Source organism: Ambystoma mexicanum, chromosome 2q, assembly GCF_040938575.1.
Source record: "Ambystoma mexicanum isolate Mex_15411 chromosome 2q, UKY_AmexF1_1, whole genome shotgun sequence".
In the NCBI taxonomy this organism is placed as follows: Eukaryota; Metazoa; Chordata; class Amphibia; order Caudata; family Ambystomatidae; genus Ambystoma; species Ambystoma mexicanum.
This window is the reverse complement of record NC_090924.1, coordinates 177,990,944-178,016,374: the sequence shown is the minus strand read 5'-3', so window position 1 is coordinate 178,016,374 and position 25,431 is coordinate 177,990,944. Positions and strand designations below refer to the sequence as shown.

The 25,431-nt window shown below is 41.6% G+C and overlaps 1 protein-coding gene across 2 annotated transcripts in view; it reads left to right on the top strand.

Moving 5' to 3' along the window:
- The window catches only part of PTH1R (parathyroid hormone 1 receptor), an 857,857-nt gene that overhangs the window by 152,900 nt on the left and 679,526 nt on the right, over window positions 1–25,431 (top strand). Inside the window, exon 2 of one of the 2 annotated variants that reach the window (XM_069647092.1) lies at window positions 17,118–17,195. The exons of the other annotated variant lie outside the window; for it this stretch is intronic. Within the exon in view, the coding sequence (XP_069503193.1) occupies window positions 17,118–17,195 (78 nt within the window). The remainder of the gene's footprint in view (window positions 1–17,117; window positions 17,196–25,431) is intronic. 2 annotated transcript variants of the gene reach the window in all.

The window sequence follows — 25,431 nt, the reverse complement described above, 5'->3', positions numbered from 1 at the left end:
GTGTTAGTCCACCACTGCTGAACAGATGAAATACATTGCACAAAGGCAAAATCATGAATCTAATTTTCAAAAGATTAAAACATGAATGTAACTGAAGAGTAGAGTTACTAAATGAGAAGAAACAATATCAGTAGAGGGAAATCAGAGTCAGCTTCTAAAACACACCTCCAATTTGTGTTAGAGGCACAATGTTTTCAATGTTTTCCTGAAAGTTAGCATGGCACGCTGATTGGGATTGTCTGTGGGCAGTTCATTCCATGAACTTGATGCAACAGCACAAAAGCATTGTTTTGAATCTTGCCATGTATTTAATATTGAAATGTTGAGGATGGGGGATCTAATTTGAGTTAGGAATAGTTTCTGAGGCTGCTGGATCTGTCTGGAATGTAAAGCATGTTTACATCATAGTATGTGATGAATGAGTTTTTACAAATATAGTTTGACTTCAGTGTAAACCAATGAATAAATGTGAGGATTTGGGTGTTTTTGTCCAACATTCTGATGATGCTAGTATCGCGAGCAAGTATGACCAAGGGACCCCTCTTGGCATTTAAAATGCCATACCTTCAGCGCGGATTATTCAGGAAGGATACATACCATTTGAGAATCATACCATGAATGCCAGTGTGATCAATCACAGCATGGGCCACTGAATGGCCCAGAATGAAGAGAAGGCAGGAGTGTCCATCTTCCAGTAGCTGGGTGCATCACCAGCACCAATAGCAATCCTGAGGGCGGTGCCTTTAATAATACATATTGGATGGAACACTTTATTTCATGGGGTTAAGAAGGTTCCCTTTATCTGTGGGATTGATAAATTGGATAGCAAAACTTCAGCTGATTCGAGCTGAAAGGGGATAGCAGCTATTGGCTTGATATTGGCAAGAACATTTAAATCAAGGAAACGTGTTCATTTGGATGATTCACAATACATTTGAAAAGAATCAGGAATTAGCTTTGTGAGATGAGTGAGTTTATAGTTGGATTCTAATCTTTCATGATAATGTTGCAAGAGCTCTTTACATAGTTCAAGCCATGGAGAGTTTGATTGGTTAATGGCTAGACTAAAGTTCCAGATTCAATAAAAAGCAAACAAAAGAATTTTTAGCATTCCATTTTGTATTTGGAAAAAAAGGTGGTCAAATTGTAAGGGTAAACCTGGTGTGTTCTGTTAGTTCTGAAACATGTTCTTTAGTCAGTGAAAAGATATTAAATAGAGTGCATTTTAGCTGGAGCCTGCCGTGGGGATTCCTTGGCGGGTTGATGTTTTCTGTGATGTTCTGAAAAAGTGCTCTTGGAAATTAGAACCCATACTAAATATATATTATAGGAGTAAAGATTTGGCTAGAATAATGCCATATTTGTGGATTTTTCTAACAGACATGTAAAACGTTGGAGGGAGCTATTGCCTCTATATACAATCTCAATCTTTCTTAGATGAGGTCTACTAAGGTTGATGTGATCTATTAATTCGTCTTCAGAGGTCTGAAGGGCTGATTTTGTTTTATTGTGTTACTTTCTTTTACCCGGGAGCCAATGTTAGTAAAAATGACAATGTTTTGGGAGAATGAAGGAAGTATTCTTGAATATTAACTGTGTGTTAAGATTTATGTAAGATCAGTGACTGAGATAGTTGACCCTTGAGACAAGACCACATAATAATATTATTATTGTTTATACTAAAATAATAATAATATATAATAATATCTTGGATAGTGCTAGTCTGCCATGTATGTTGGCCTTTCTGGGTGGAACTCTATAAGAGAAGGGGTTTGGGGTTATTAGTAGGATAGTAGAAGAGGAAGATGCAAAACTTGTTGATGGGCACAGTTCTCAAGTTCCTAGTTCTTGTGTGTGGGTATGCTTCTAACGCAACAACATATTACAATCTGAATTAGTGAATAATAAAAAAAATCAATTCATGAATGAAGAGATACACCTTAGGCCACTACTTCTGTCATAGTACGAACTAAACTGTCGGAATCTGCTGGCCTGACTTGATTGTTGGTGGCAGAACTGGTTGCGGCTTGACGGCTTGATGAAGAGACACTGACACAGGTTGGTGGATTCTTTTCACCAGTGTTGTTCACAGCAGCGATTGTTGGGCGTTCACTCTGTCTTTGTGTTCCCTTGGTTGCGTGTTTCTCTGGTGAGCGGCACCAGGTACTACACACCAGATGCCACACCTTTTTTCCAGTTAATGTTTCTCTGATGTGGATTCCTTCTGTGCTGCTACCTACATTGGCTGTGTGCTCCTGGTGCTCCTGGTGCCAACATGGATTGAGTGGAGTGTGTCACATGTGGCATGTGGGGAGCCGGAAGGAGTTCCAAGTGGGAACCTCTAAAAGAAAGCCTATGGGCCACTGGTGATTACCTGTTTCTGTCCCTGTTTCTGTTTACTATCTAAGGACTAACTGTCCCTCCCCCCCAAAAAAAGTTTGGGCTGCCTTCTTTTGTGCGAAGTTGTCCTGAACTAAATAAGTGAGGGGGCCTATTGCCATGAACCCTTTTTTTAAATTTGTATTGATTGGGTATTTGTAATGCGCCTATAGACAATGTGTTTCAATGAGCAACAAGACAAGAGGGAGGGGGAACAGAGATGCCAAAAACAAAGATGGTCCTACTAGGCCTCATGACATTCAGATCATGCAAGTGCAATAACAAAAAGGCCAGCAGAGAGGGGAGGGGGAAAGTGCTGGTCAGGGTGGAGGGGCCTCAGGGTAAGTGAGTTCCATGGGAGGCAGGTGGACAGGGCCTGGGTAATGCAGAGAGTCCAAGGGAAAGAAGGACCACATGCTAAGCGTGAGGTACCGGGATGGAAGGGCTTGAGGGGTGAAGGCCCAGCCCCGCTAGTGCTTGGGGAAAGGGCCTGGAAGGACAATTGCAGGTGGGTCGGGGGAGAGCAACTGCAGGGGTAGACTGTATGCTGGTCGATGGGGGCCTGGTGCCCTGAAGAATCTGAAGGAACCGGGCAGCCAGTCAAGAGGCAGAGGGTGGAAAGTAGCACTGGAGGGGGAGAGGGAAGGAGGAAGAGAAAGGGAAGGTCTTGAGAGGCTTCCGGAACTTAAGAAGATCAAGCTCAAGTCTAAGAGGGGCAGGGACAGGGAGGCCATTCCAGAGGGAGGCACCTGCGGAGGATAGAGATCTACCCTCAATCTCTGCTTGGAAAAACATCTGATCTGCAGAGAGTCGGAGCTAGAAGACCGAAGGGGTCTAGCAGGTGGGTATTTTGGGAGAGAGAGTTGGATATAGCGGGTGTCCCTGGCACCAGAAATCCTTGTGGATGATGCATAGGGTCTTGAACTTGATCCTCGCAACAACCGGGAGCCAGTGGAGAGAATTTAGGGCTGGAGAGATGTGGTTTGTGGGCATGAGGCCAAGGATAAGTCTTGCAATCCTATTTTGGATTAGTTGAAGGGGGTGAAAGGATGACTGAACCCTCTTAAAGACTAGTAGCATTTTCTCACTGTCAAGACCTTATATTTTTCAAATTGTTGCTAACTATGCTACTTGAAATCTGCTCCTGCTATTTTGGAGCTTGGGCAAACAGTGTTTTTGAGGGGCTTCTGGAACCCAAGGGCTGTTTTTTGGTGGGAGGTTTCATAATGCCCAAATCCACTATGCCCCTTGAGACCACTACAGCTTAAATAGCAGCCAATGTCATTGGTGTTCTAATTTGAGTAAGATGAGCATACAAGGCAAACGATTATAGCAGTGTAGGGAGTCTATCACATGTTAAGGCTTTAAGCCTGGGGCAGGCAATAATAAAGCTCCCGATTCCGCTAGTGGTTGGCATGTTGCCCCTTCACCCGATCTTCTTTTGCACTGCGTTCTCTTCAGCCATATCCAGAAGTGTTTGTCAAATGAAACTGAAGTATCTGATGGCAAGGTGGCTATAGATCTTTGTGTTTTATCTTGAGTCTGCTGTCCCACCCTGCTATGGTCCCATGGGAACTGGAGGCATTCAATCATGAGCCACCAAGACTGTTGGAGTAGTCAACATGTGGCGACACATTATCCAATGTTACATGACATACATAGAATGTATGATACCTCTGGGGGCTCTATGGATTTCACTGAGAACCTTATGGCCATGATTGACCGAGACTTGGAGAACATAAGGGAAGTGGTAGAGTCCCCTTCTGTGATTTCGGTTCCTTTCCAACTTTCTTTTCCTAATCACCTGATTCATCTGGCTCCCTCCCTAGAGGTAGTTATGGATGCTGGACCAGTTCCTAATATTTATATAACCTGTCTGACTGCCTCTAAATCTGTACCGGTCACACATTTGAGGGGAGATGGCAGCTGAAGGTGACCCCACAGTGTTTTCTTGTGCCGAAGCTCATGGAACGTGACATCATTCAGCAAGTGGTAAAGCCCCATTTGGTGATTTAGTATCGTTGGGCATTTTTAAATGTAATCCTGCAGGTTGGGTCCTGGTTTTTAGCCACATTTATCTTTACTGAAAAGCTATTGGGATGGCTACTGTCATTGCCTTTTTTAAGAAGGATGGTAAATCGGACACATCTAGTGGCCACCCAGTCTCCCTGATTGAGTCTTCAGCCAAATGGTTTGGTACTCTGGTTTTTAGTAGAATTTTTGATTGGGTTGAATCCAACAACATCTGGGCTGAGGGGACATACAGCTTCCTTAAAGGGGTTGGTAGTGTGGAACACGCTCTTAATCCCAGGTTGATTGGTGATGAATTGGGTTACAGGTGTCCTATATATTTTGATTTATGGACTTAAGCGCAGCTTTTGGCAATGTCAATCGTCAGTAATTATGCAAATCATTTTTTTTTCTTTCTGGGACTCCCTACGCCTGTACGTTTCATCCTGGTGGTTATGCATGATAACCTTGCTGGCAGGGCTCGTCTGGCCCATTCTGCTTGAGTTGTCTGCAGATTTTCAGTGGACTTGAGTGGTAAGGCAGGGGTGCGTGTTAGCTCCCCTGCTGTTCAACCTCTATTTAATTTGCTATTTGGTGAGCTTTGTGCTAGAACATCTGACACACCAAAATATGCAGGGAGGAATACATGTACACTGGCATATGCTGAGGATGTAGTTTTATAGGCCCACACAACAAGAACATGCCAGTCTTTGGTTTTGTAGAATGTTCTTTTTCTTAATTCCACTAAATCAAAGCTAATGTGTGCAGGCAACTGCAGGGATGAATTACCTTTGATTAAAGTTGCGGCAAACAACCTTGAATGGGTTAACACATTGTGCATTGGGCATTGTGTTCAAGAATAACCTGGAGTCGGGTGCCCAGGTTTCAAATTGTGCCACAAAGTTAACGGTGCAGCGTTTAGGTTTGAAAAGAGCATGGGCGGGTGCATTCTGGGTACAATGCACCCCATGTATCTAGCAACCTCTACCTCAGTGGCAAGTTACTTTGTGGAGGTCTGAGGTTACTCTACTGCTTCCCCAATACAAAATATGGAACACTATTTCCTGCATAGTTTATTTGGGGTGTATGCGGGTGCCCCCCGTTACATTTTGCATCTTGACGCAGGTTTATGTTATATTACAGACTTCCATAACTTTAAAAGACTGAAAATGTGGGTTAGACTCTGGGACACACTGGATTATTATGGATGTCATTGCCTCTGATGTTGGTCGCTGCAGTACATGACTGTCATTTTGGAGAAAAAAAATATGCCTAGTTTGGTCTTGTTGAGTTCTTTTCTGAACCGTTTGCGGCAGTGTCAGTCGACTTATCTGCTTTGCACGTTGCTTTTTTTTAATCAAAAAACTGTGCAACGTCATAATCTCATAGTTGTCAAGCATCCAGTGCAATGTTATTTTGAACATGATTCCTGCTATTGTATGGATAATTATTGTAGTTGTTTTCTCCAAATCCGTAATAGCAGTATTTTATTTCGTTTATGGGCAAACCGTCACCCACTGGCCCCTGTAACCCACAGCTAGAAACTAAAAAAATATCGGAATGTCTTGCCAACATGTGAATCTGTTGCTATTTCAGAGGGAGGTTCAATAGATTTGCTTTATTTATCTGCCCGATTTGAAAAGATTTAAGGACGAACATCCTTATACCAGGGTTCTGCAACCTTTGGCTCGCCAGATGTTTTGGACTACCACTTCCATGATCCCTCATCATTGACTATGGGGATTGTAGCCAAAAACATCTGGAGAGTCATAGGTTGCACACCCCTGCCTTATACCAATATTCAGAGTATGTAAGTTAACAAATGCCAAGAGGCTGTTGCTCTCCCCCAAGCAAGGATTGTGGCTCGTGCTGTATATGCTCTTATTGAAAACCTTATGCTATTTAGGGGGAATTTTATTTTGAATGTTCTGTATTATCTTTTCATTCGTTGATTATGTAATCTAAATTAGCTTTTATAAAATCTTGCTTTTTTTTATTAAAGATTTAGTAAGTAAGAATGACATCTATTGTAGCTCTCCTTTGAGATATCTCATCAAAGGGTGGCACCATACAAGTCTAGTTGTGGACAGACATGCAAGCTTTTTTGCTGGGTCCAAAACCTTGCCTTGAAATGCGCGTATTGCGCGAATCCTCGAAATTCTGCCTACAAGTGATATACATTGGCGCAATACTTTCCTCTTACCTGACAACAAGTCTGGCGGTAAAGCTGCACTTTGCCTTTGATTGCGGTGCCTTCCCTGGTTATCTGCCGGGGTTGCCTATTTCATTTCCTCATTGAATCAAGCCTCTCTCTTTTCTGAAACTAGGCCAAGCATTGCAAATGGCTTCCATCGCCTAATCGGCCACACGGCTTCTTAGAATGATTCATTGAGTTATTCATCGTTTCAAATAAGCATGAATAATATTTAGAACCACCTTGAACCTACCCGAGGATAGTTTAAATGGAAACACACGCTAATGGATCATTAACGTTTCCAGCAACAAGTACAGGGGAATTAGCCACTTAAACAAAGATTTACAAACACAAGAAAAAAAAAAAAAGTCCAAGAAGTGGAAAGGAATTTAAGAAGCCAGGCAAGAATACGTATGTTCAAAAAAGGAGTCTGTGTGTGGTGGTCTCTTTAAATATGCCTTTATTTTTAACCTTCACATACTCGCCAAAAACAGATTAACCACAGATCCCGGAAGCGAGCTGTGCGCCCAGGCCCAGGAGCCCTTCCTGATTGTTCCAAAGAATAATGCCATAGAAAGTTTCAATATTGTCTTTAATAGGGAAAGGAATGCCTGGTTCCGCATTTCTGGCCCTGTAATTAGCGACCCGTGTCTAATTAGGCCGTGATGGATGGCTTTTGCAAGATGTCAGTCTAATTTCTAAATGTTATAAATGCAGTGAGTGGAAACCCCTGTTCATCCATTTGTTTCTAATTGAGAAAAATTCCGATTTTGTGATGTGCAGTCGGTCCGGCCTCTTTACTCCGCCCACTAAGTGAAAACAGAACCAGGGGGAGAGTAGAGTTCAGCTAAATATACTCATGAGCTGCAGTATGATTGTTTGCAGGAGGTACAGGCAATGGCTAGCTTCAGGCCCAGGGATTACATTAATGAATAACTTTCCCTTCCGACACACACATATATACACGCACCCGTTTCCAAAGAATTAAGTTTATGTTTATTATCCTCCCGAAATTAGCACTGCAATATCTGTTGCTTTCTAAAATGCATGTTTTAGTAGCTGGACAGCTGGCATAGAACATGAGCAACACTGTTGCTTTTGTTAAGGTCATGAGTCATAGTTTAACATCAGCACACATGGCGGGGGATACAGCCAATCAGGTGGCTAGGAGTGGGGGTTTAAACCTAAATCCAGGCCTGCCTTCCATGCAACATGACAGTTCTGGGCCCACCCAGGCATCCCTTTCCCCTGGGTCTCTTGTCCCTTGCCAACCCTCTAACCCACTTACCTGATTCCTTTGGTGGTGGTGCCCCACTGTTGTTGCCGCTCTGTGTCCCCGCTGGCCGCCATGGAAATGAAAGAGTTGCTCAGCTTGGAGTCCCACCTTCCAGCTCCATGTCAGCAGTATTTTGTTTGAATGAACGGGATGCCAACAGGCACCGTAGGCTACCAGACACTCATGGGCAATCTGCATCACCACATGGGCGTCAGCGAGATCGTCCTCAGCTAGTTCAAATCCTACCTTGTTTTTGCCAACAGTTTGTACAAATGGATTCTTCCACATCACCAACACTACCCATCACCTGTGGTGTACCCCAAGGATCCATCCTGTCCTCCATGATCATCAGTCTTGACATGGAACTATTTGGACCCCTCCTCACTCACACCACATCCACATTCACCAATATGCAGGTGACATGCAGATCCCACTCAAGCTATTCTCCACCAAAGCCATCCACAGGCTCAAGATTGAGTATGAGAATAAATGTTATTTTCTTTTCATTTGCCTCTCTACTAAGACTTCAACAAAAGTCATTATAAATGTTCATACAGTGAAGGTGCACCAATCTCCGTAAAGGCCCCAGGGCCAGATCAGGTGGTTATGGATATATTTAGGCGGGAACACCAAGTGTGAGTCCCCATGTTTACCAACATTTTCAATGTGTTTGTGGCTAGAAGTGCATTTCAAGATAGTTGAAAGGAATCCATAATAATTAAGAACTTTAAAAAAAGAGGCACTATGGACCCTAGTTGTTACCGGCCAATATCCCCGATTGATGCCACTGCAAAATGTCAGAGCAGGGTGATCCATACCCATATAGTCAAATAGGTGAAAGAAAATAACATTTTGTCCAAAGAATAATACGGGTTCAGGGAAGGAGTTGGCACAGTGGAACAGGTCCTGAACTTCAGCTGGATTCTGGAAATGTATATCAAAGGATATGACTGTCCAGTGTACTTGGGGTTCATGGACCTTAGTCAAGCATTTGACAGGGTAAATCGTCCAAAGCAATGCAAACTGCTTGAAACATTGGGCCTACCAGCACCCATCTTCAACATATTAATTTCCCTACATACAGGTCTGAAAGCACCAGTGAGGTCGAACAACAAATGCAAACTATTTCCATCAATTCACCTCTTACGTGGGGTCAGGCAGTGATGCATCCTAGTCCCACTATTGTTCAACCTTTATGTTTGCAGCCTGGCCAAAAGAATTGACAAAGGACACACCCAGAGTTGTGGGGAGACACATCACTATGTTGTCATATATTGACAATGCACTTCTTTTGACACACACTCCGTTAGCACTGCAGAAACTCGTCAACGTTCATGTCAAATACATGGGTTGCAGAGACCTGTCAGTAGACACTAAGTCATCTGAATTCATGTGTGGTGGCAGTCAGATTACAAATCTATGTCACATTTTTGCATCTGGACAGAAACTCGACTGGGAGGATACATTTAGCTACTTAAGAGTGACGTTTAACTGCCGGGGACCCTGGTCCGATCATATTTCTGAGGCAACACAGAAATGTACCCAGGCATGTGGAGCGTTGCATAGATGATTTGGACTAGAGATAGGCGGATTAACCAATAATTCAACATTTATCATCTACCAGGGTAAACCCATCGCGTCATGTGATTATGGCGCAGAAGTCTGCGGTCTGTCCCCAATACAATCGATTCAGGTTAAAGGAAATAGATTATTTTGGAATGTTTAAGGGGTCACAAAGATCACCTCAACCTAACTGCTCCATCAAGATTTAAGAGCAGATTATATAAATGGTTTTATAAATTCAAACCCCTGCTATTCTGGATTAGATTATGGTCACAAACTGAGCAACATTTAACACATAAGATACTACAGGATCTGAAATCTTAAGATGTCCCTACTACTTGGTTGAACACCCTGGAAAAAGCATTTCTGAGTCTCGATTTTTCAGATCTTTATGTCATCCCGGCTAGTGTTTTCAGAGCGGTTGCCATATTGGTGTGGCAAAAATATTTGGAGCACAGAAGTGATTTGCACGGCTGACTTGAGATCAAAAATCAGTCTGCCTTCAGGTACCAAGATTATGGCTGCAGTGGGCAAAATGACGAGTATATTTGCTGTTTCTATTGCAAATGAAAGAGGAGTTTTCTGCTCCATCTGAGGACAAGCCGACTGATGTCACTAGTCTGGGGCCATGACGGCAAGAATTGTACAGGCTCGGATCAAATATTTGTTGCCCATGCAAGGTTTTTAATACCAATTCTAAGGATGTCAAATGGTAGCTCAACAAAAGAAGCACTTAGATATATATGCTATCATTGCCATCAAGAGAGGTTGCAGCGGCAGTGTATATGTTTTTAGAGGCTACATAACAGCTGATCGGGGACAATCTGCTCGAATGATTGTGGCTATAATGTCTCAAATGTTATGTCTTTTTATTGTATTTTCGATATTTTACTATGTTTTACAATATAATGTATTTCTTTTAATGTTTACAGCCTTTGAATGCTGTCTTTGATGGAGTCCACGTGTTTCGAAATAAAGATTCATTCTCTCTCTTCTCTCTCTATAAGGAAACAGACAGAACTCACTCCAGACAGAATGCCAAAATGGGCTTTACTTGATTTGGGAACCTAACTGTGCCTCACAGACCTGTCCCATTTCCTCGCAGACCAGTTTGCTCAAGGCACACTTGCTTGCACGTTTCTTTCCACATTTTAACACAGAATGTAGATGGGCGGTGGGTTTATTTATTTTGAAAGGTGGGGAAATGTGGGGGAGGTGTGCAGGTTGCAGGAGGCCTCCCCCCCAAATGGTTTGCAGTAAAATGTGCTACAAAATATTGATCTAATGTTCCACCAACAAATGTTGCAAGGAAACATCATAGATCCAGAAATGGCAATTTCAGATTATTCAAGTCTTGGTTGAATTTCCAATCTTCATGTTTATCCTGCATCGACAAGGAATCCTCACCATAAAATATGATGGCAAGACGTTTGCAAGGTTCATTTTACTTGCAATAACTCCATATATTTAAGATTTACTCTTGACCCTCCACTCTGATTACGTTGCGGCACCCAAAGCTAATTTTTAATGCAGGTAATCCAAGCAAGTCCGTTATAGCTTGTGGACAATATTGAATTTTAATTAACCATTTGTGTGGGTCTGATTCACAAAGATTTGCACATGTGAAACGTTCTAGAATGTCATCCTTATTTTAGCTAGACTTTTCTGATTCACAAAGCCTTGAACTGGTGCAAATCTCAAGGTTTTTGGAGAAAATTGAAGCTCGAGACATGAATGCGCAATTTGCAAAGCTTTGATCAAGGACATCTCAGAGATTTCCAAGGCATCTCCAAATGTGCTCCAGTTTTAGCCTTTGTAAAGTAGATGCAAATCTGAGAGGCTCACTGCATCCCCTGATTTGCTACAGTGAAAATATATGCGAATTAGTCCCTATATGTCTAAGAGCACACAGATTATAGAGGACCGACTGGGCATCTTTCTGTCAGAAACATCATGATTACATCACTTTGGTACGAGGTTAAAACATGGCCCTTGCTCTCAAATTACACATATAAATCTACTGTGGTATTCAGTCGGTTCGATTCTTTCATGTATGTGGTAGAAAAGATTTCAGAGTGGTTTTTCTCCGTACAGAGTTGTTGCTAGTACAACGCAAACCGAGTGCATGCTCTCATGTTGCAATCGCTGCAAAACCTGTTTGCAACTTGAGCATGCACAGAAAAATGATTAGCAGTCCCGCACCAACATCTCCTATGCATATGTGAGTTGATCCGCAAGCACATTGCAAATTTTTGTGCAATTTCGTTTGTATAGCAATGTGTTTGCCGGCGATGCGTCAACGTAAGCATGGAAGAGTCAAGCTGCTGCACATTCATTTGTTTTGCCTCCAGTGCTGCGTGAAAGCGTGCACTCTGTTAACGGAACACAAGCTGCAAACAGTTCAGTAATATCACCCTGGCTGTCTCTAGTGCATACCTTGCGGTAAACCAGAGCAGAAGAGAACAATTGAGTAGGAGGTAGACACATTGGTTAAAGTAGGTCAGACATTCTTTTCTAAATGAGAAGCAACATAGCGGGAGTATTTATGAAAATCAAAATCAGACATGCACACTTTTCATTTCTCTGCTATAATCTACAAAATTGTTCAGATTGTAATTTGCAGGGCTGCCACTTGGACAAATATGGATGCATGCTTGAGCTTGTAGATGGTCATTTTATTACACGAGTGTTTACTTTGATAGCGGCACCTACAAATACCATCATTGCGTATTTACTCTAGTGTTGTCTAATACTTTCCCCAAATTAACTTGTATGATATATCAGGGGAGGATGATGTGGATTCATAATGGAATAATGATGTTGAAATGTAAATGTGCTTTCTAGATTTGCTGGCAAATAAGTTGTATGAATGGAGCAAAACAACCTTCTAAATAATGGGCCTCATTACGACCCAGGCGGTAAGTTACCGCCTGGGCCGTGACTTTACCACCATGGCGTAAACTATGTTTACGCCATGGTGGTTGGCGGATTTACCGCCCCATTCCAACCTTGGCGGGGCGGTAAATCCCCATTTTCCCATTTACCCTTCCCCATTCCCATTTTGCCCCATAGGGCATAATGGGAGTGGGGAAGGCGTTAATTACGCCACCGTAAATTACGGTGGTGTAATTAACTCCATGGTCCCTTAGCGCCATGGATTTTGGTGTTAAAACCTCCATGGCGCTAAGGGACCTCGTACTCAGGCGGTAAGGGTCGGCGCTGTTTACGGCGCCGCAAACCCCTTACCGCCTGAGTTGTAATGAGGCCCAATGTCTATGAAATGTGCGACTTGAACTTCACATTTATTTGCGATATTATCTGCATCAGAATGCTATGATGGATGGCATAGGATCCTATGCCGAAATATTCTTACATGTTATGGCTGTATTGATTGCTGAGCATCTCGTATTCATTTTGATTTCTCTGATAGATCAGTTTGTTTGATCTTGACCAGATCAATGTATTCCCCATGGCTTCAGTTTTCTTTCCTGAAACATGTATTTTTCAGATATGGCCAGTAAGGTAAATGCTGATTGAAAAGGTGTGTAAAAGTTCAACGTTTTGAGTCTCAAGTTTTAATGCAAAGACCTAAAATTATATTTGAATCAATGACATTACTAAAGACATTTCACCTCGGATAAACTAGACATTCCCTCTAGACGACTCTGTCTCGAAAAATTGTATTTTCTCCTTGTTTTCTGAGATAACAAGAACATTTTTGTTTGATGAACACAATTTCAGACACTAGGGTTGTGGTCTCATCACCCACTTAAAAATAGTGTATGGAAGAATACATTTTGTATGCCATATTTGCTTAAAATACAATAGTGTTTAGAAACAGACTGACTACAATTATAAGCACTACTTATTTTAGAGACATTTATTTTCTTATCTTTCTTGACGGCATATCTATTGCGGCATTATCTGTGTACCCCATTCTACAGATTCATGGATGCAATTATCAGGACATGTATGTATCATTCTTGACAGGAAACACACTACTCAACTTGACAAAATGAGACAACGTATTTATCAGGCTGAATGACACACTGGGCTGTCAAAAGGCTTAGACTTTTAGAAACATACACCAAACCCTCATTAGCAATTTCCCAAGTCTTGCATTTCGTGAAAAAACACATTTAGGTTTTTGAGCAGTTGTGTGTTGCTTATGGCAAAGGTATGGAACAAGTGAAGATCATATAAGTTCTGTGTGTCAATGTAAGACAGGAAATGTACACACTCCATAGGTCTTGCAGACTTCCTTTACTGCCCAATTCGATTTTGACATGGTCTAGTTAGGAGGAGAAATGTGGAGTTTCCACTCCAGTCCAATACACCCCACCCTGGCTAGTTGACTTTCAATTGTATAAAGTCTGTCCACGGCAACCAGACGATCACAACACTCCTAACATGCTGTCTGTGTCTCATGATTTTAGGTTCCATGTAATAATGTCCCATTATGCATGGGGGCATTATGTATAGGGGCACTGTTACCTGATAACTGATTTTATAGGTGCAAATGGTCTGACGATCTTCCACTTCCTATGTGTTCTTCTCTCTGCCATGCACACGCTCAAATTTAAAACAAATTAAAAAAAAACCCTGCTGTGTAATAAAGTTACATATTCAAGCTATTATATACTAGAGTAAAATAATCATTTGTTTACACTCCATTAGCACAACATCTACTAATTTACTTGTATAAACACCAACGAAAGGGACATGATGACGAACACTGAAGGTCAGACTCTTGTTAGCATTGATTGGTGAAAGTCTCAGTCCTGAAGGGGAAGCCTCAGCATTTCATCCTTCTTAGATGAATTAAATGAGCAACATCAAGCTACATGATAATTGTATTTAGTAAAAGAGTGCATGGTTGCAGCATCATGCAATGCCTCTTTTTGTATTGTAATTAGGGGTAATGCAGTGTAATCGTATCCACAAAGTAATCTGATGTTTTTGAGATAAGAGGCAAGCTATTCTCCAGAGTATGAGAAAGTGTTAATATATACTGTAATAAGATCTTTTGAACACACAGATCAGTCATGGAAGCTGTTGTTTGTAAATAGGCCTCATCATTCTCTGAGATGGATTGTGAATTAAAAATAACCCAGGCAGAGCTTCTTAGAAAACCTGTTTCAATTGGGAGGGAGGAAATCAATGGTTACTAAACATGGATGTTATATTATTTTCTTTGCTACCATCTGGCAAAGATGTCTATGGGACTTTGAAATGTCATCTCTTGTAGCATCTTGGCATATTTTTTCGGGCAAGTTCAAAAATAGATTCAAAATTGGGGGTTGTATCTTCAATGATGTTTTTTTTTAATGACTTGCCATATCTCACAATGAAAAGTGTTTATTTTTCTTTCTAACCCTGATTCCTCACAAGAAAAATTGATTTACATGAAAATCCACAGTCCTGTTTCTAATGCCCCCCTCAATAGAAGACCATGTGTTCTGATTGCAGATCCCTTTTGAATTCCTTCTCCGAGATGTCAAAAAGACTGTCTTCTCTATTTTAAATAGACGCATGATAGATATATATATGATAGGGTATTTATAAAATACTTAATATCCAGAGGTTTCTAATCACGGACCCGAGAATCGAACCTATGTTGCTCTATGTCATCTTGCTTCCAAGGCGAGCATGTTGCCGCTGAGCTTTCCTCCCAAGACCATACCATACCATTACATGTACTTTTCTACATGTTGCTACTATGTAGATGTAGTGAGGGCTGACAACAAATGTCTTTAGCAGTCTTACAGACATATAACTCCCAGCCAAAGGAGGCAACTCCATTTGATTCTGCAACACTGCACTCATAAGATGTATATAAGACTCCACCTTAAGTGAGTAGGGAAGTAAAATACCCCCCACCCTTCCTTATTGTTACTCCCATAGCTCCTCTGCATGGTTCACTGGCTGCACCCCAATAATGTGATAAATTGAAGAAGCTGCACTTGGTAACTGTTGCTATAACCGCAGTCAGGGAAATGGCCACAATGAATATGCCTAGAGCCTATTATCATCTATTTGTATGCAACAATTAGTATCATATGCACCACCCCCTGGTTTGGTGTTTCTGATTTTGCATGAAATTGCAGATGTTACCAAGTTGTGAGGAAATGGCACCAACAAGATGCTGAAGGTCATCATCTATGACTCTCTACAAGTCCCTTGATTCCCCAGTTTGTTAGAGTTTCCCCAAACATGAAAAAGGGTTGTCTATAATGATGTGCTATATCCACAACTGTATACCTCCGGTGCTGCTGATTGGGCAGGGTAGAAGCCTTTGGTATACTGGACTGGACGCCAAAGCGAGATCAAAGGCAGTACCAGGACATTTGGAAGCCATACATGTGCCACTTGTGCCCCGGTGGAGCTTGGCAGACATGTGCCGTGGGCATGGACACTCAGGCGCGCCATTATTTCCTTTGACATTCTTCCTATTGCAACCACCACACTATGCCAGATGAACCTTTGCCTTTTCCTCCATTCCCTCTAGTTTGTCATCTATGGGAAGATCACCCACCCCTCGCCGTTCTCCATTCATTAGTGAGGATTGAGACGGTTTATTTGATTATGTTGCAAATCTCACATTTTGTAAGATTATATGTCAGTATTTTTGGACTATCTTGGTTTTAAGTGTTAAGTGAGTGAGTGTGTGGGTGATTGAGGGAGATGAGTTAGGAGGTGAAAAGGTGGGATGAAGTGAATGAGGGTGTGAGCAAAGGAGTGGGGACATACATTTATATAGATTGATCTGCAGCAGATCAGTGGCTTCTATGTGCCTGTTATTGAACGATCTACCTGGCATATATGTTGGGAGGATCGGCACATGCATAATTAGTCAAATAATGTGGAGTCTGTTAATATAGCTTGACCTAGGTGGGTTAGGAGCTAGGCCATCCATTAGGACCACAGATGTACTTTAAACATGATTTTTCAAACATTTTGCTGTGGTATATGTTCTGCATATGTGAGCATACATACTTATGAAAAGGAATGAAGTATGTGAAATCAAGGAGGAGCGGGCTTCCTAAGCACAAGTTCAGGCTTAGTAATTATAGGCTGGAAACTGTGAAGCAATGTTGACTCAATAATTGGGCTACTTATGATAGTTTAGGCTTTAGGGTTTTTAGATTGAAATCTGGCCCAACATAATGCTGTTTCATTTTGGAAGACAATCAAAGAGTTGGGATTTTAGTCCGATTAGTTCTGGGTGGATTCTGAAGAAAAAACACGTTTTTAAAGTTGGGATTGTTGCTCTTGGGCACCAAGGCCTTGGAAAGTGAGGTTCTGCGATCATGATTTCAATCCTGCTGATCCTGAATTTGAAGAGTTTCACGGTCATCCAGCTTTCATTTAAAGCAGAGACTGAATACATTTGTGGATGGTGGCATTATCAAATGTGTGGATTTCAAACAAGAGTTGTGTACTGTTGATGTTGTTGGGCCAGGTTATAGTGAAGCAGTGGATCAGCGGGAGAAGTCGCTGAGACAAGGACATGAATATGAATATTGAATATGCCTCTCAGTGTATTTGCTGGAAGATGTTCAGTCCTGCAAATGGAAATTCATTGTATGCAGCACCCTTGCCTGGTCCCATTTGTTATTATGATGAAGCTGCACTTCTCAAATGTTAAAATGGTGGCTGTTACCAGCTAGGTGATGTATGTTTTCTTTTTCACAGAAAAAGTTTGCCGTGCTTGGAGCACGGCAAGTGGGACTTCGAAATATTTCCAAGCACAGCCTGCCCATTGAAGTTTATGTGAGTAATGCTCATAACAATGGAAAGTCAATACTTTCATGAAAGGGAAACAGATAGATATACAATGCCCGTACTGTTATACTGTGCATGCTGTTTAATTTTGAAACTATACTGTGAGAAACGTTAAATAACTGAGCCCCCAAATTATGAATCAGACCGGTTTTTAACAGCACGGGAATCTAGGGTTAGATCTGTTTGGGTCGGAGAGACACTCTGTACCTTTTGGATAGATACATATTTCATTGTTTTCAATTATGATATAAAGAGTGTAAGAAAGACAATCGTAAAACAAATTCCTTTTAATTTTGTAATACCTTAAAAACAAAAAGGAAAATGGCAAGTGGACATCAGCATCGCCCTAGTGAGCAAAACACGTGTTGAGGATCCACAGTAGAGGATACCTTTGAGGATTTACGGGTCATAATACATTTTAGGATTTATAATAAAGGAAATTTACAAAATCTAAGAGGAACAACTGGGGAGGATATCTAGGAGAAATTATAATAAAGGAAATATACATTTTATTTAGTGGATAGCCAGTGCCAAGTGAGACATTTCAGTTGACCATATTAAGAAGTCTTTAATGGACACTTCTAAACTATACTTTAAGGCTACTAATGGGAATGAGAGATTGTTGAAGTTGAACATGCTCAGAAGTCTTTAATTTGACAGCAAGTGAAGTCTGCTAATTGTATATATCAACGTCAGATATATTGTCTATTTTAAGGACAATCATTAAATCCAGTAGCATTCATTGGATAATTGAAATTTCGTACCACATTTAAGTAATTATCCAATTCAAAATATACACTTTTTATCACATAGTGTACTGATTTTAATTTGCAGGCAAGCACATTTAGCCTCCACACACACTCATTGTATTTAAATGTTTACAGTGTTATGCAGTCTATCAATGTTTTTAAATGTTTACACTGTTTCCCTTCAGCTGCTTCCACCTTGAAAGTAATTTTCTCTTGCCATTCTCTGCATTATATATTTCAGATTTTCTTGTGTGATCATCAATGAATAACTTGCATGTTTCAGAGCAAATCCCATAATACAGTTTTCAAGGTAGAGCCCAAAACAAGCTAACAGGCGCTGCGTTTACAAATGTGCACCATGCACATTAAATAGCAAGCAGGCAATTACAAGTTGGTTTGATACAAGAAAATGGTGGTTTACGGTCATTGATGTATACAAATCATATTGCAAACACAGTTGCTGGAAGGCGTTACAAACCCAAACAGGAGAGTTGAGAAAAGAGCTTGCAAACAATGGAATGGAATGAAAAACTATGAAGGCAGAGGACAGATGACCTGTGTAGACATTAAAACCTGAAGGAAAAGAGGGAAAATCAGAGGTAGAAGTACAGTAGGATAAAAGAGGAGCCTGGACATAATATTGTTAGACAGATCAAAGTGCGAAGGCTCTGAACATGTATATATACAGGGAAGCTCTGCATTGCATGAGTGAACATGACTTTCTTGTGACTCTCAATAGAGAATTCTAGAGTGTAGGGCCGAGAGCCGAGAAGACCCTGTTGCCCTTGCTATTGCAGTTTGGAGGTGGCGTGATGAGTAGACTGGAGTCTTTGTATCTGGAAGAGGGAGTCAGACATGGATTCCAGTTGGTCTTTTGCACCTACAAAAACATGGTGGATTGCATTGGAGTCAATTTCGTTTTTACACCTGTATGAACATCTCATGCAGTCATAAAAGGAAATGCACTTGGAAGACAGAGTAGGACAGTATGGCAACGATCGTACCTCTGCTCCGTCTCACTCCTCTGACTTGTCACTGAAGCAAAATTGAGCCTAGCTTCATATGGAGGTTTAAAAGCCGTTTTTACGTGTCCATTTACCAATCACTGACCATTCTTTGATTGTCTGTTAGCGTTTGCTGTTAGGTTCCGAGATCTTTAGTAGTTATTTCCATCCATTTCCATCCTATTTGCCTTGGTTATTAAGGCTTCTACATCACATCATCTTTTGAGCCAAAAGGTGATATAGAAGCCACAATTACCTAGGAAGATTTCTCACACATGCCATTGACAAATCAATAAGTGCCTAAAGAAAATACAATTTTCCAATTGTGGCATCATAAAATATTGTTCCAGCTCAATGGTTTTCAATTTCAAAATACAGGGCAGACTATATACAATCAACATATTGAGTGTTTTGCTTCAGCTTAACCCTCAACAGCAAACCACCAGTTGAAAGTCTGTCTGTCCAGCACATGAAGGGCAGGGGCTTTGCACTTTCACGTCTATGCTCTACCTGTACTCAATCAAAAAAGTGACAGCAGCATTTGTTTAATGAGCCTTTTAAAAGATAAACATGTAATTCCTGGATGATTCCATGCACGCTGTCAAAGCAGCAATTAATGTATTTTGGAGGGGAAACTATCTGGCTTCGAAGGATAATTAAATAAGTATTTGGCCGAAGCCGAATATCACTTTTTTAGCTGGAATTCGGCCAAATACTTACTCAAAGCTGAATTTCTGTGCACCCCTACATTTGACTGTACATAGTCTTTGCCTATCCCCTAAATCTCCAAAGGGAATTACCCTAGACAGGTGACTCAAACTAGAACAAAATAACAGCACTGTCCTAGACGGAGCTATCACTTGGATTCCTCATACACAATGTGGGTACTTTTAACCCAACATTTAAGCTATTCAAATGGGTTTATATGATATGATATGGCATTTATAATGCGCGTACACACAAGTGTTTCAAGAGATTGTCTTTAACCTTTTCAGGGCACATTGTAAGGTGGTGTGGCTAAAAGAAATGAATAACCACATTATCTATACAATAAACTGTGGTCACTCGGTTTTTCCAAACCAAACAGAATTATGTCATGTGTTGGCCCCTCTGTTCCTCGATAGCTCGGTTAATACACCTAAATGTTTCTACTCATGTCCATTCATACGTGCACTGTAGATGCTTCTACTGATATATACTAAGCTTAGTTCCCATTGTTTATGCTGATTGGGCAATAGCCTATAACATCATCTGATAATTAACTATTTCTTTAATTGAGCAAGGTTGTCTCTAGTGGTTGAGAGGTGGCACCTGTCTACAGCACACCTTTAAAAAGCTAAGATCTTGACATTTGTCAGTGGTAACAGGATCTACACAGGCACAAGCGGAGGTTGTTTGTTACAGTATTTGTATTCAGGCTGGAGAAGGAGGCAAGGTGGGAACTCTGCCTTGTACTTCTCTTTCTGAAAGCATAGCATGCATGATTTAATGTTAACGCCTATATGAACAGCATATTTTGGAGGGGAGAATGCACCAGCTATTTGAAAACTGTTAGAACATACTGAGAATTGACAAGATCAAGTCTGTGTTATTGAAGTAAGAACATCTTTAACTCTGCAGATTTTAGGCAACTCAATGCAATGCGCAATGCATATTTATTTATTTATTTATACATATGGACATTTATTTACATCTCTGGAGTGAGAACAGGATATACATATAAATATTTCGATTAGGTTAAACAGTATTGGCTCTGTTAAATCATTAAGTAACTGTTGACAGTAAGAGGTATGTCTAAAAGCCCTGCACCCTCTGCTCATCCTAAACTTGTCACCACCTGATTATTAGTCTCTTCAGCTTTTCTTATTATTGTAACTTTTTTGTAAACATGCACAGCTCTTTGGCAAACGCACTTTACTAATCTCCATAAAATACAAAAATAAAATATACCAAAAAAGATGACTTAGTGGGGGTGGCAGTTAGGAAAAAAATCAGACTTGGGTGGGGAGAGGGATGGAGGAGACGTGAAATGGACAGTAATCTTACCAATTCCTGTTCCACAATCATTGGTGGGTTCCAATCCTACCTCTATCCAGGAATTGTCAAATCAAATTTTGTGCCAATTCTCACAACCTGTATTAGACACAGAAGTGGATAAAGGGTCTGTAAGTGATGCTGCCTGCTCAGGTATGCTGTCAGTGGAGAGAGGGAAGAAAGTGGCCTTTCATGAAGTTGTCAATTAGGAATTCAACAAAACTCTACCAAGCAGCTCCCTATTCATGTTCACCACCTCATAAAGTCCAGGTGATCTGTTCCATGGAGGCAGGTTTGGACATCTCTGTCAGGCAGGCTTCAACTTCGGGCAACGTCTGGTATTCTGCAACTTTAAAAGGACACTTGCAAACTGCAAACACTCTTTAGGATCAATACTTTCTCCAAACCAGAATGCAGACTTAAGACCAGGGGCAGTGATAAATGTGACAATTTGAAGCCAGAGTCAGAGGTCTATGTTATGTGGCTAATTGCCACATAGACGTAATTCCAGGAAGAATTCACCTGACTGGTATCAGCAAATCCATGGTAGAGCCTTTCTGCCTAAAGGAAAACTAAATGAACATCCTTAAAAGATTTGCTCTCTGCCACGTACAGATGCCGTTATCAGTGCCATTGATGAAGAGCCTAATATATATAAATATAATGGCAAAATCCAATAGGAAAATGCTCTGTGAATCTGGACCTTAGTCAGTTTTGGTATTGTCAGATGAAGCCTCCTGAGCTCCTCACGCATGTAAATCCTGTGGAAGTTGACACTTGATGTGAGTGTGGTTAGGACAACTCTAAGAGGGAAGGACAGGTGGCTGAAAGAAAGTGCCAAAAATGGTAACAGTCACAGGAACTCTATTAGACATTCCAAGATGAACTGTTGTATGCTTGTGACAGACACAATGGAGCAGAGTTGGAACGGGTGCTGCATGTTCGTAAGCTGAAACGCAAACCTCAAAGACACAATTATGGACACCTTGAACATCTGCAACTTCTTTGGAACAAAAGGGTGAAGAAACAGTGCTGTCACAGTCGCAACAGCACAAAGCAAAGGCCTCAATAGATCGAAATTACTTTTACTTTCTGAAAAAACAACTAACATGCTAGAGGACATTTTTAAGGAAATTATAATGTGTAGAGGAAGAATTATAATTTATTTTGTTTATCATCAACAAAGGTATCATTTATTCCTGAAACAAACCATTCATAACCGTGTATGCATTATTTAATCTAGTTCAATGTACTGGCTTAATGTACAATAACTGATGTATAATTTCTAAAACCACAACTTTGTTGATAGAGCAATTTTTTAGGAGCGTAAATCTAAATGCAATAATTAAGAGATAAAAAATACCTTAGTACTTGAATGCATCTGGTATATGTTCTTGATTTAAAACTGTGATAGGCTTACATGTGTTATTTAATATTGTTCACCTTACAGCTATGGGCCGTAGTCATGGAATTATTTCCGTGGAAAATAGTGACTTTGTGCCCCAAACCTCGTGTAAAACCCTGTTTGTCGATTCATGGAATCGACTGCAGAGTACGTTTTTGTTCTGTGTGGTGACTTTGCCCTGGCTCAGCACTTCACTGCATGAGACACCACGCAGAGTATGGGCATGGCGTGCGCAGAGAGAAGGCTAGGGGGAGGAACTCGGAAAATGAGGAAGAATAAGGAAAAATGTGGGCGTTACGACGGAAGGCCCGCAGGTAGTCCATTGCACGCTCACTATTGCGTGGAACGATGCAAATTCATGGATCCGACCGTGCAACTTCTCAGCGGGGAAATTGCATGCAAAGCCATCATTCTATCTGCCACCCGAAGGCGGAGTACAGACACTTTTGCATAGGATTCATTGCACAGAGGTAAGATCGGGTGTCGGAATTAAGGGTGTGTATATGCAGCCGGGGTTCTGATATAATTTAGGGGTACACGTACACAGTACGGCAGGGCGCAGCACCGGTTTATGGAGGTTCACACGCAGATTTTATGAGTTTTACCAGAGTTATGAAATACTGAATACATGTTGTCGGGGTGATTGTAACAGATACGGGGGAGCCTGCGCAGAGTCCCCGAGATGCAGGCCTGCTTAAAGGGTGCATGCATTCGCCCCTGGGGGAGCATGCAAAGGTAGTTGTTTCTGGCTGGTTTTGCTTTGTGTGGGGGCATGGCCGGGGTATTCCGGCCACGACTTGCGTATACGGTTACTTTGCATGAACGATTCCATGAATGGGTGGAGCATGCAGGAACACTTTTGAGCGCAGGTTTGGGCAGAGTTGTGCTTGGTGCGCAGGCTTTGTGGGATCTCTGTGCACTATTCCATGAATTGGGCGCTCGATGTATGATAACTGTAAAGCCATCACTATAAATTCATCATCTCCCGAACCGTGTAATCTCCATAAAGTTGCTCAGTTATTTGCTTTTTTGATAAAGGGAAAAAATAGACGGCTGCTATACTCAGCCATGAGGATCTAGAATCTTCCTCATCGTGTGGAGTATGCTGAAACATTTGCGGGTATTGGCGGAATCAAACAGCACAATGCCGATCCATTAATGTTTTTCTTTTTTTTTTCTCCCAGCCTTTGTGAAAAATAATTGAGCACGCTGTCAAATGTGCTGCTCCGTGTCCTTGCAAGAGCTTGTGACTTGCTTGGCTAATATGGGAGTAATGCTAAAGGACTAATTGAAAATAGATCAACATCTCAATGCGTCTGAACAGGCTTTGGCTGTAAATAGTAGATCAAGAAACTGGGAATATCGGCTGTTTTCCAAGTGCTTCATGGCTTCCAGACCAAAGCCTGTAATGATGACGGTAATTTGAGCGGAAATCTATCCGCCCTTTATTGAATTCTAAAGGGCCTCATTACGACCCTGGCGGTAAGGGGTTAGCGCCATCGTTAGCTGCGCCGACCCCTTACCGCCAATCACGAGTTCCCTTTCCGCCATGGCGGATTTTACACCTGCTTCTAGCGGGTGTAAAAATCCATGGCGGTAAGGGAACTTGGTGTTAATTACGCCACCGTAATTTACGGTGGCGTAATTAACGCCTTCCCCACTCCCATTATGCCCTATGGGGCAAAAATGGGAATGGGGAAGGGTAAATGGGGATTGGGGATTTACCGCCCCGCCAAGGTCGGAATGGGGCGGTAAATCCCCTTACCGCCATGGTGTTAACGTAGTTAGCACCATGGCGGTAAAGTCACGGCCCTGGCGGTAACTTTCCGCCAGGGTCGTAATGAGGCCCAAAGAGTTGCATTATGCTATTTAGACATGCATTGCACATGTTAACAACATAATAAAAGCATGCTTGAGATTTGTTTTTATATTTAAATGTTAGGGTTGTTTTGTGGGTACTTGTGAGCGTCAAACCTTGCAAGATTTGTGAAGCCGGAATTTGTAATCATTTGGAAGGGGTGTCGACATGTTTTGCATCGAATAAAGGCAAACAGAAGCAAAGACGGGTTAAATGATGTGTTTAATATCTGTGCCTCCTTCAGTGAAACAGCGTAGTAGCCACGACACTCACACACATCTTTGTTTAGCATGTCCCATAACAATAGCACTCTCAATTGTTGTGCAAAGCTGCAAAGAATGACCACCTCAAGGGTAAAGGCCCATGCTAACGTGCACAACCATTGGGGAAACCTCTGAAACTGGTTGGGCCATTTGCAGATGTGTGTAGCATCCACACAAACATCCAACAACACCAAGAAGCTGTGCAAATGGTGAACTTTACAATTTACACATGCTGCCACACATAACATATCATACCACTGCAGTCATTGCAGTAGGTCTTGTGCCACCTTACCAACCACCTGTTTGTGCCTTTTTTGTGTGCTCTTTATCTTTGCCTCACCCCTTTATTTCCGTTGAAAGTTGCCCTCTGGCCTCTTTTATTGTGAAGTTGGTAAGCCTTCCCTCTTGGATCTAGGTCAGTCACATGATCTCTGCCCTACCCATCTGCTTTGCCCCACCCATTCCTTTAAATTCTTCACTCTTAGATAACATGGCATCCCTCATCTGGATGTGCGAAGTGAAGGGCAGACAAAGAAAAGGGCAATTTCTGGTTGGTCCTTTACGGCTAGGAAATGGCCAGATATCCTCCTCCCGGCAAATTATGTAAGCCAGCAACACGTGCATCACTGTGCACTCACGCCTACCAATCCCAAACTTCACATGCAAACACTCAGTCCACTCCCCACTCCCACTTGCTTTCAACCCACTGAACAACATCACCCACATCCATTGTGTCGCCACCTCAAAAATGTACACTCAGCCTCGTACTCCCTCGTGCTAAAGTGGCACCTTCATGCTCATCATTCCTCATTCTTCAGTAATATATGCAGTGGACAATTCTGCCCTCATCACCACTCACAACCTAGATGCACTCCTTGTCAAAGAGACTTGGTTCAACCCGGCCCCAAAAT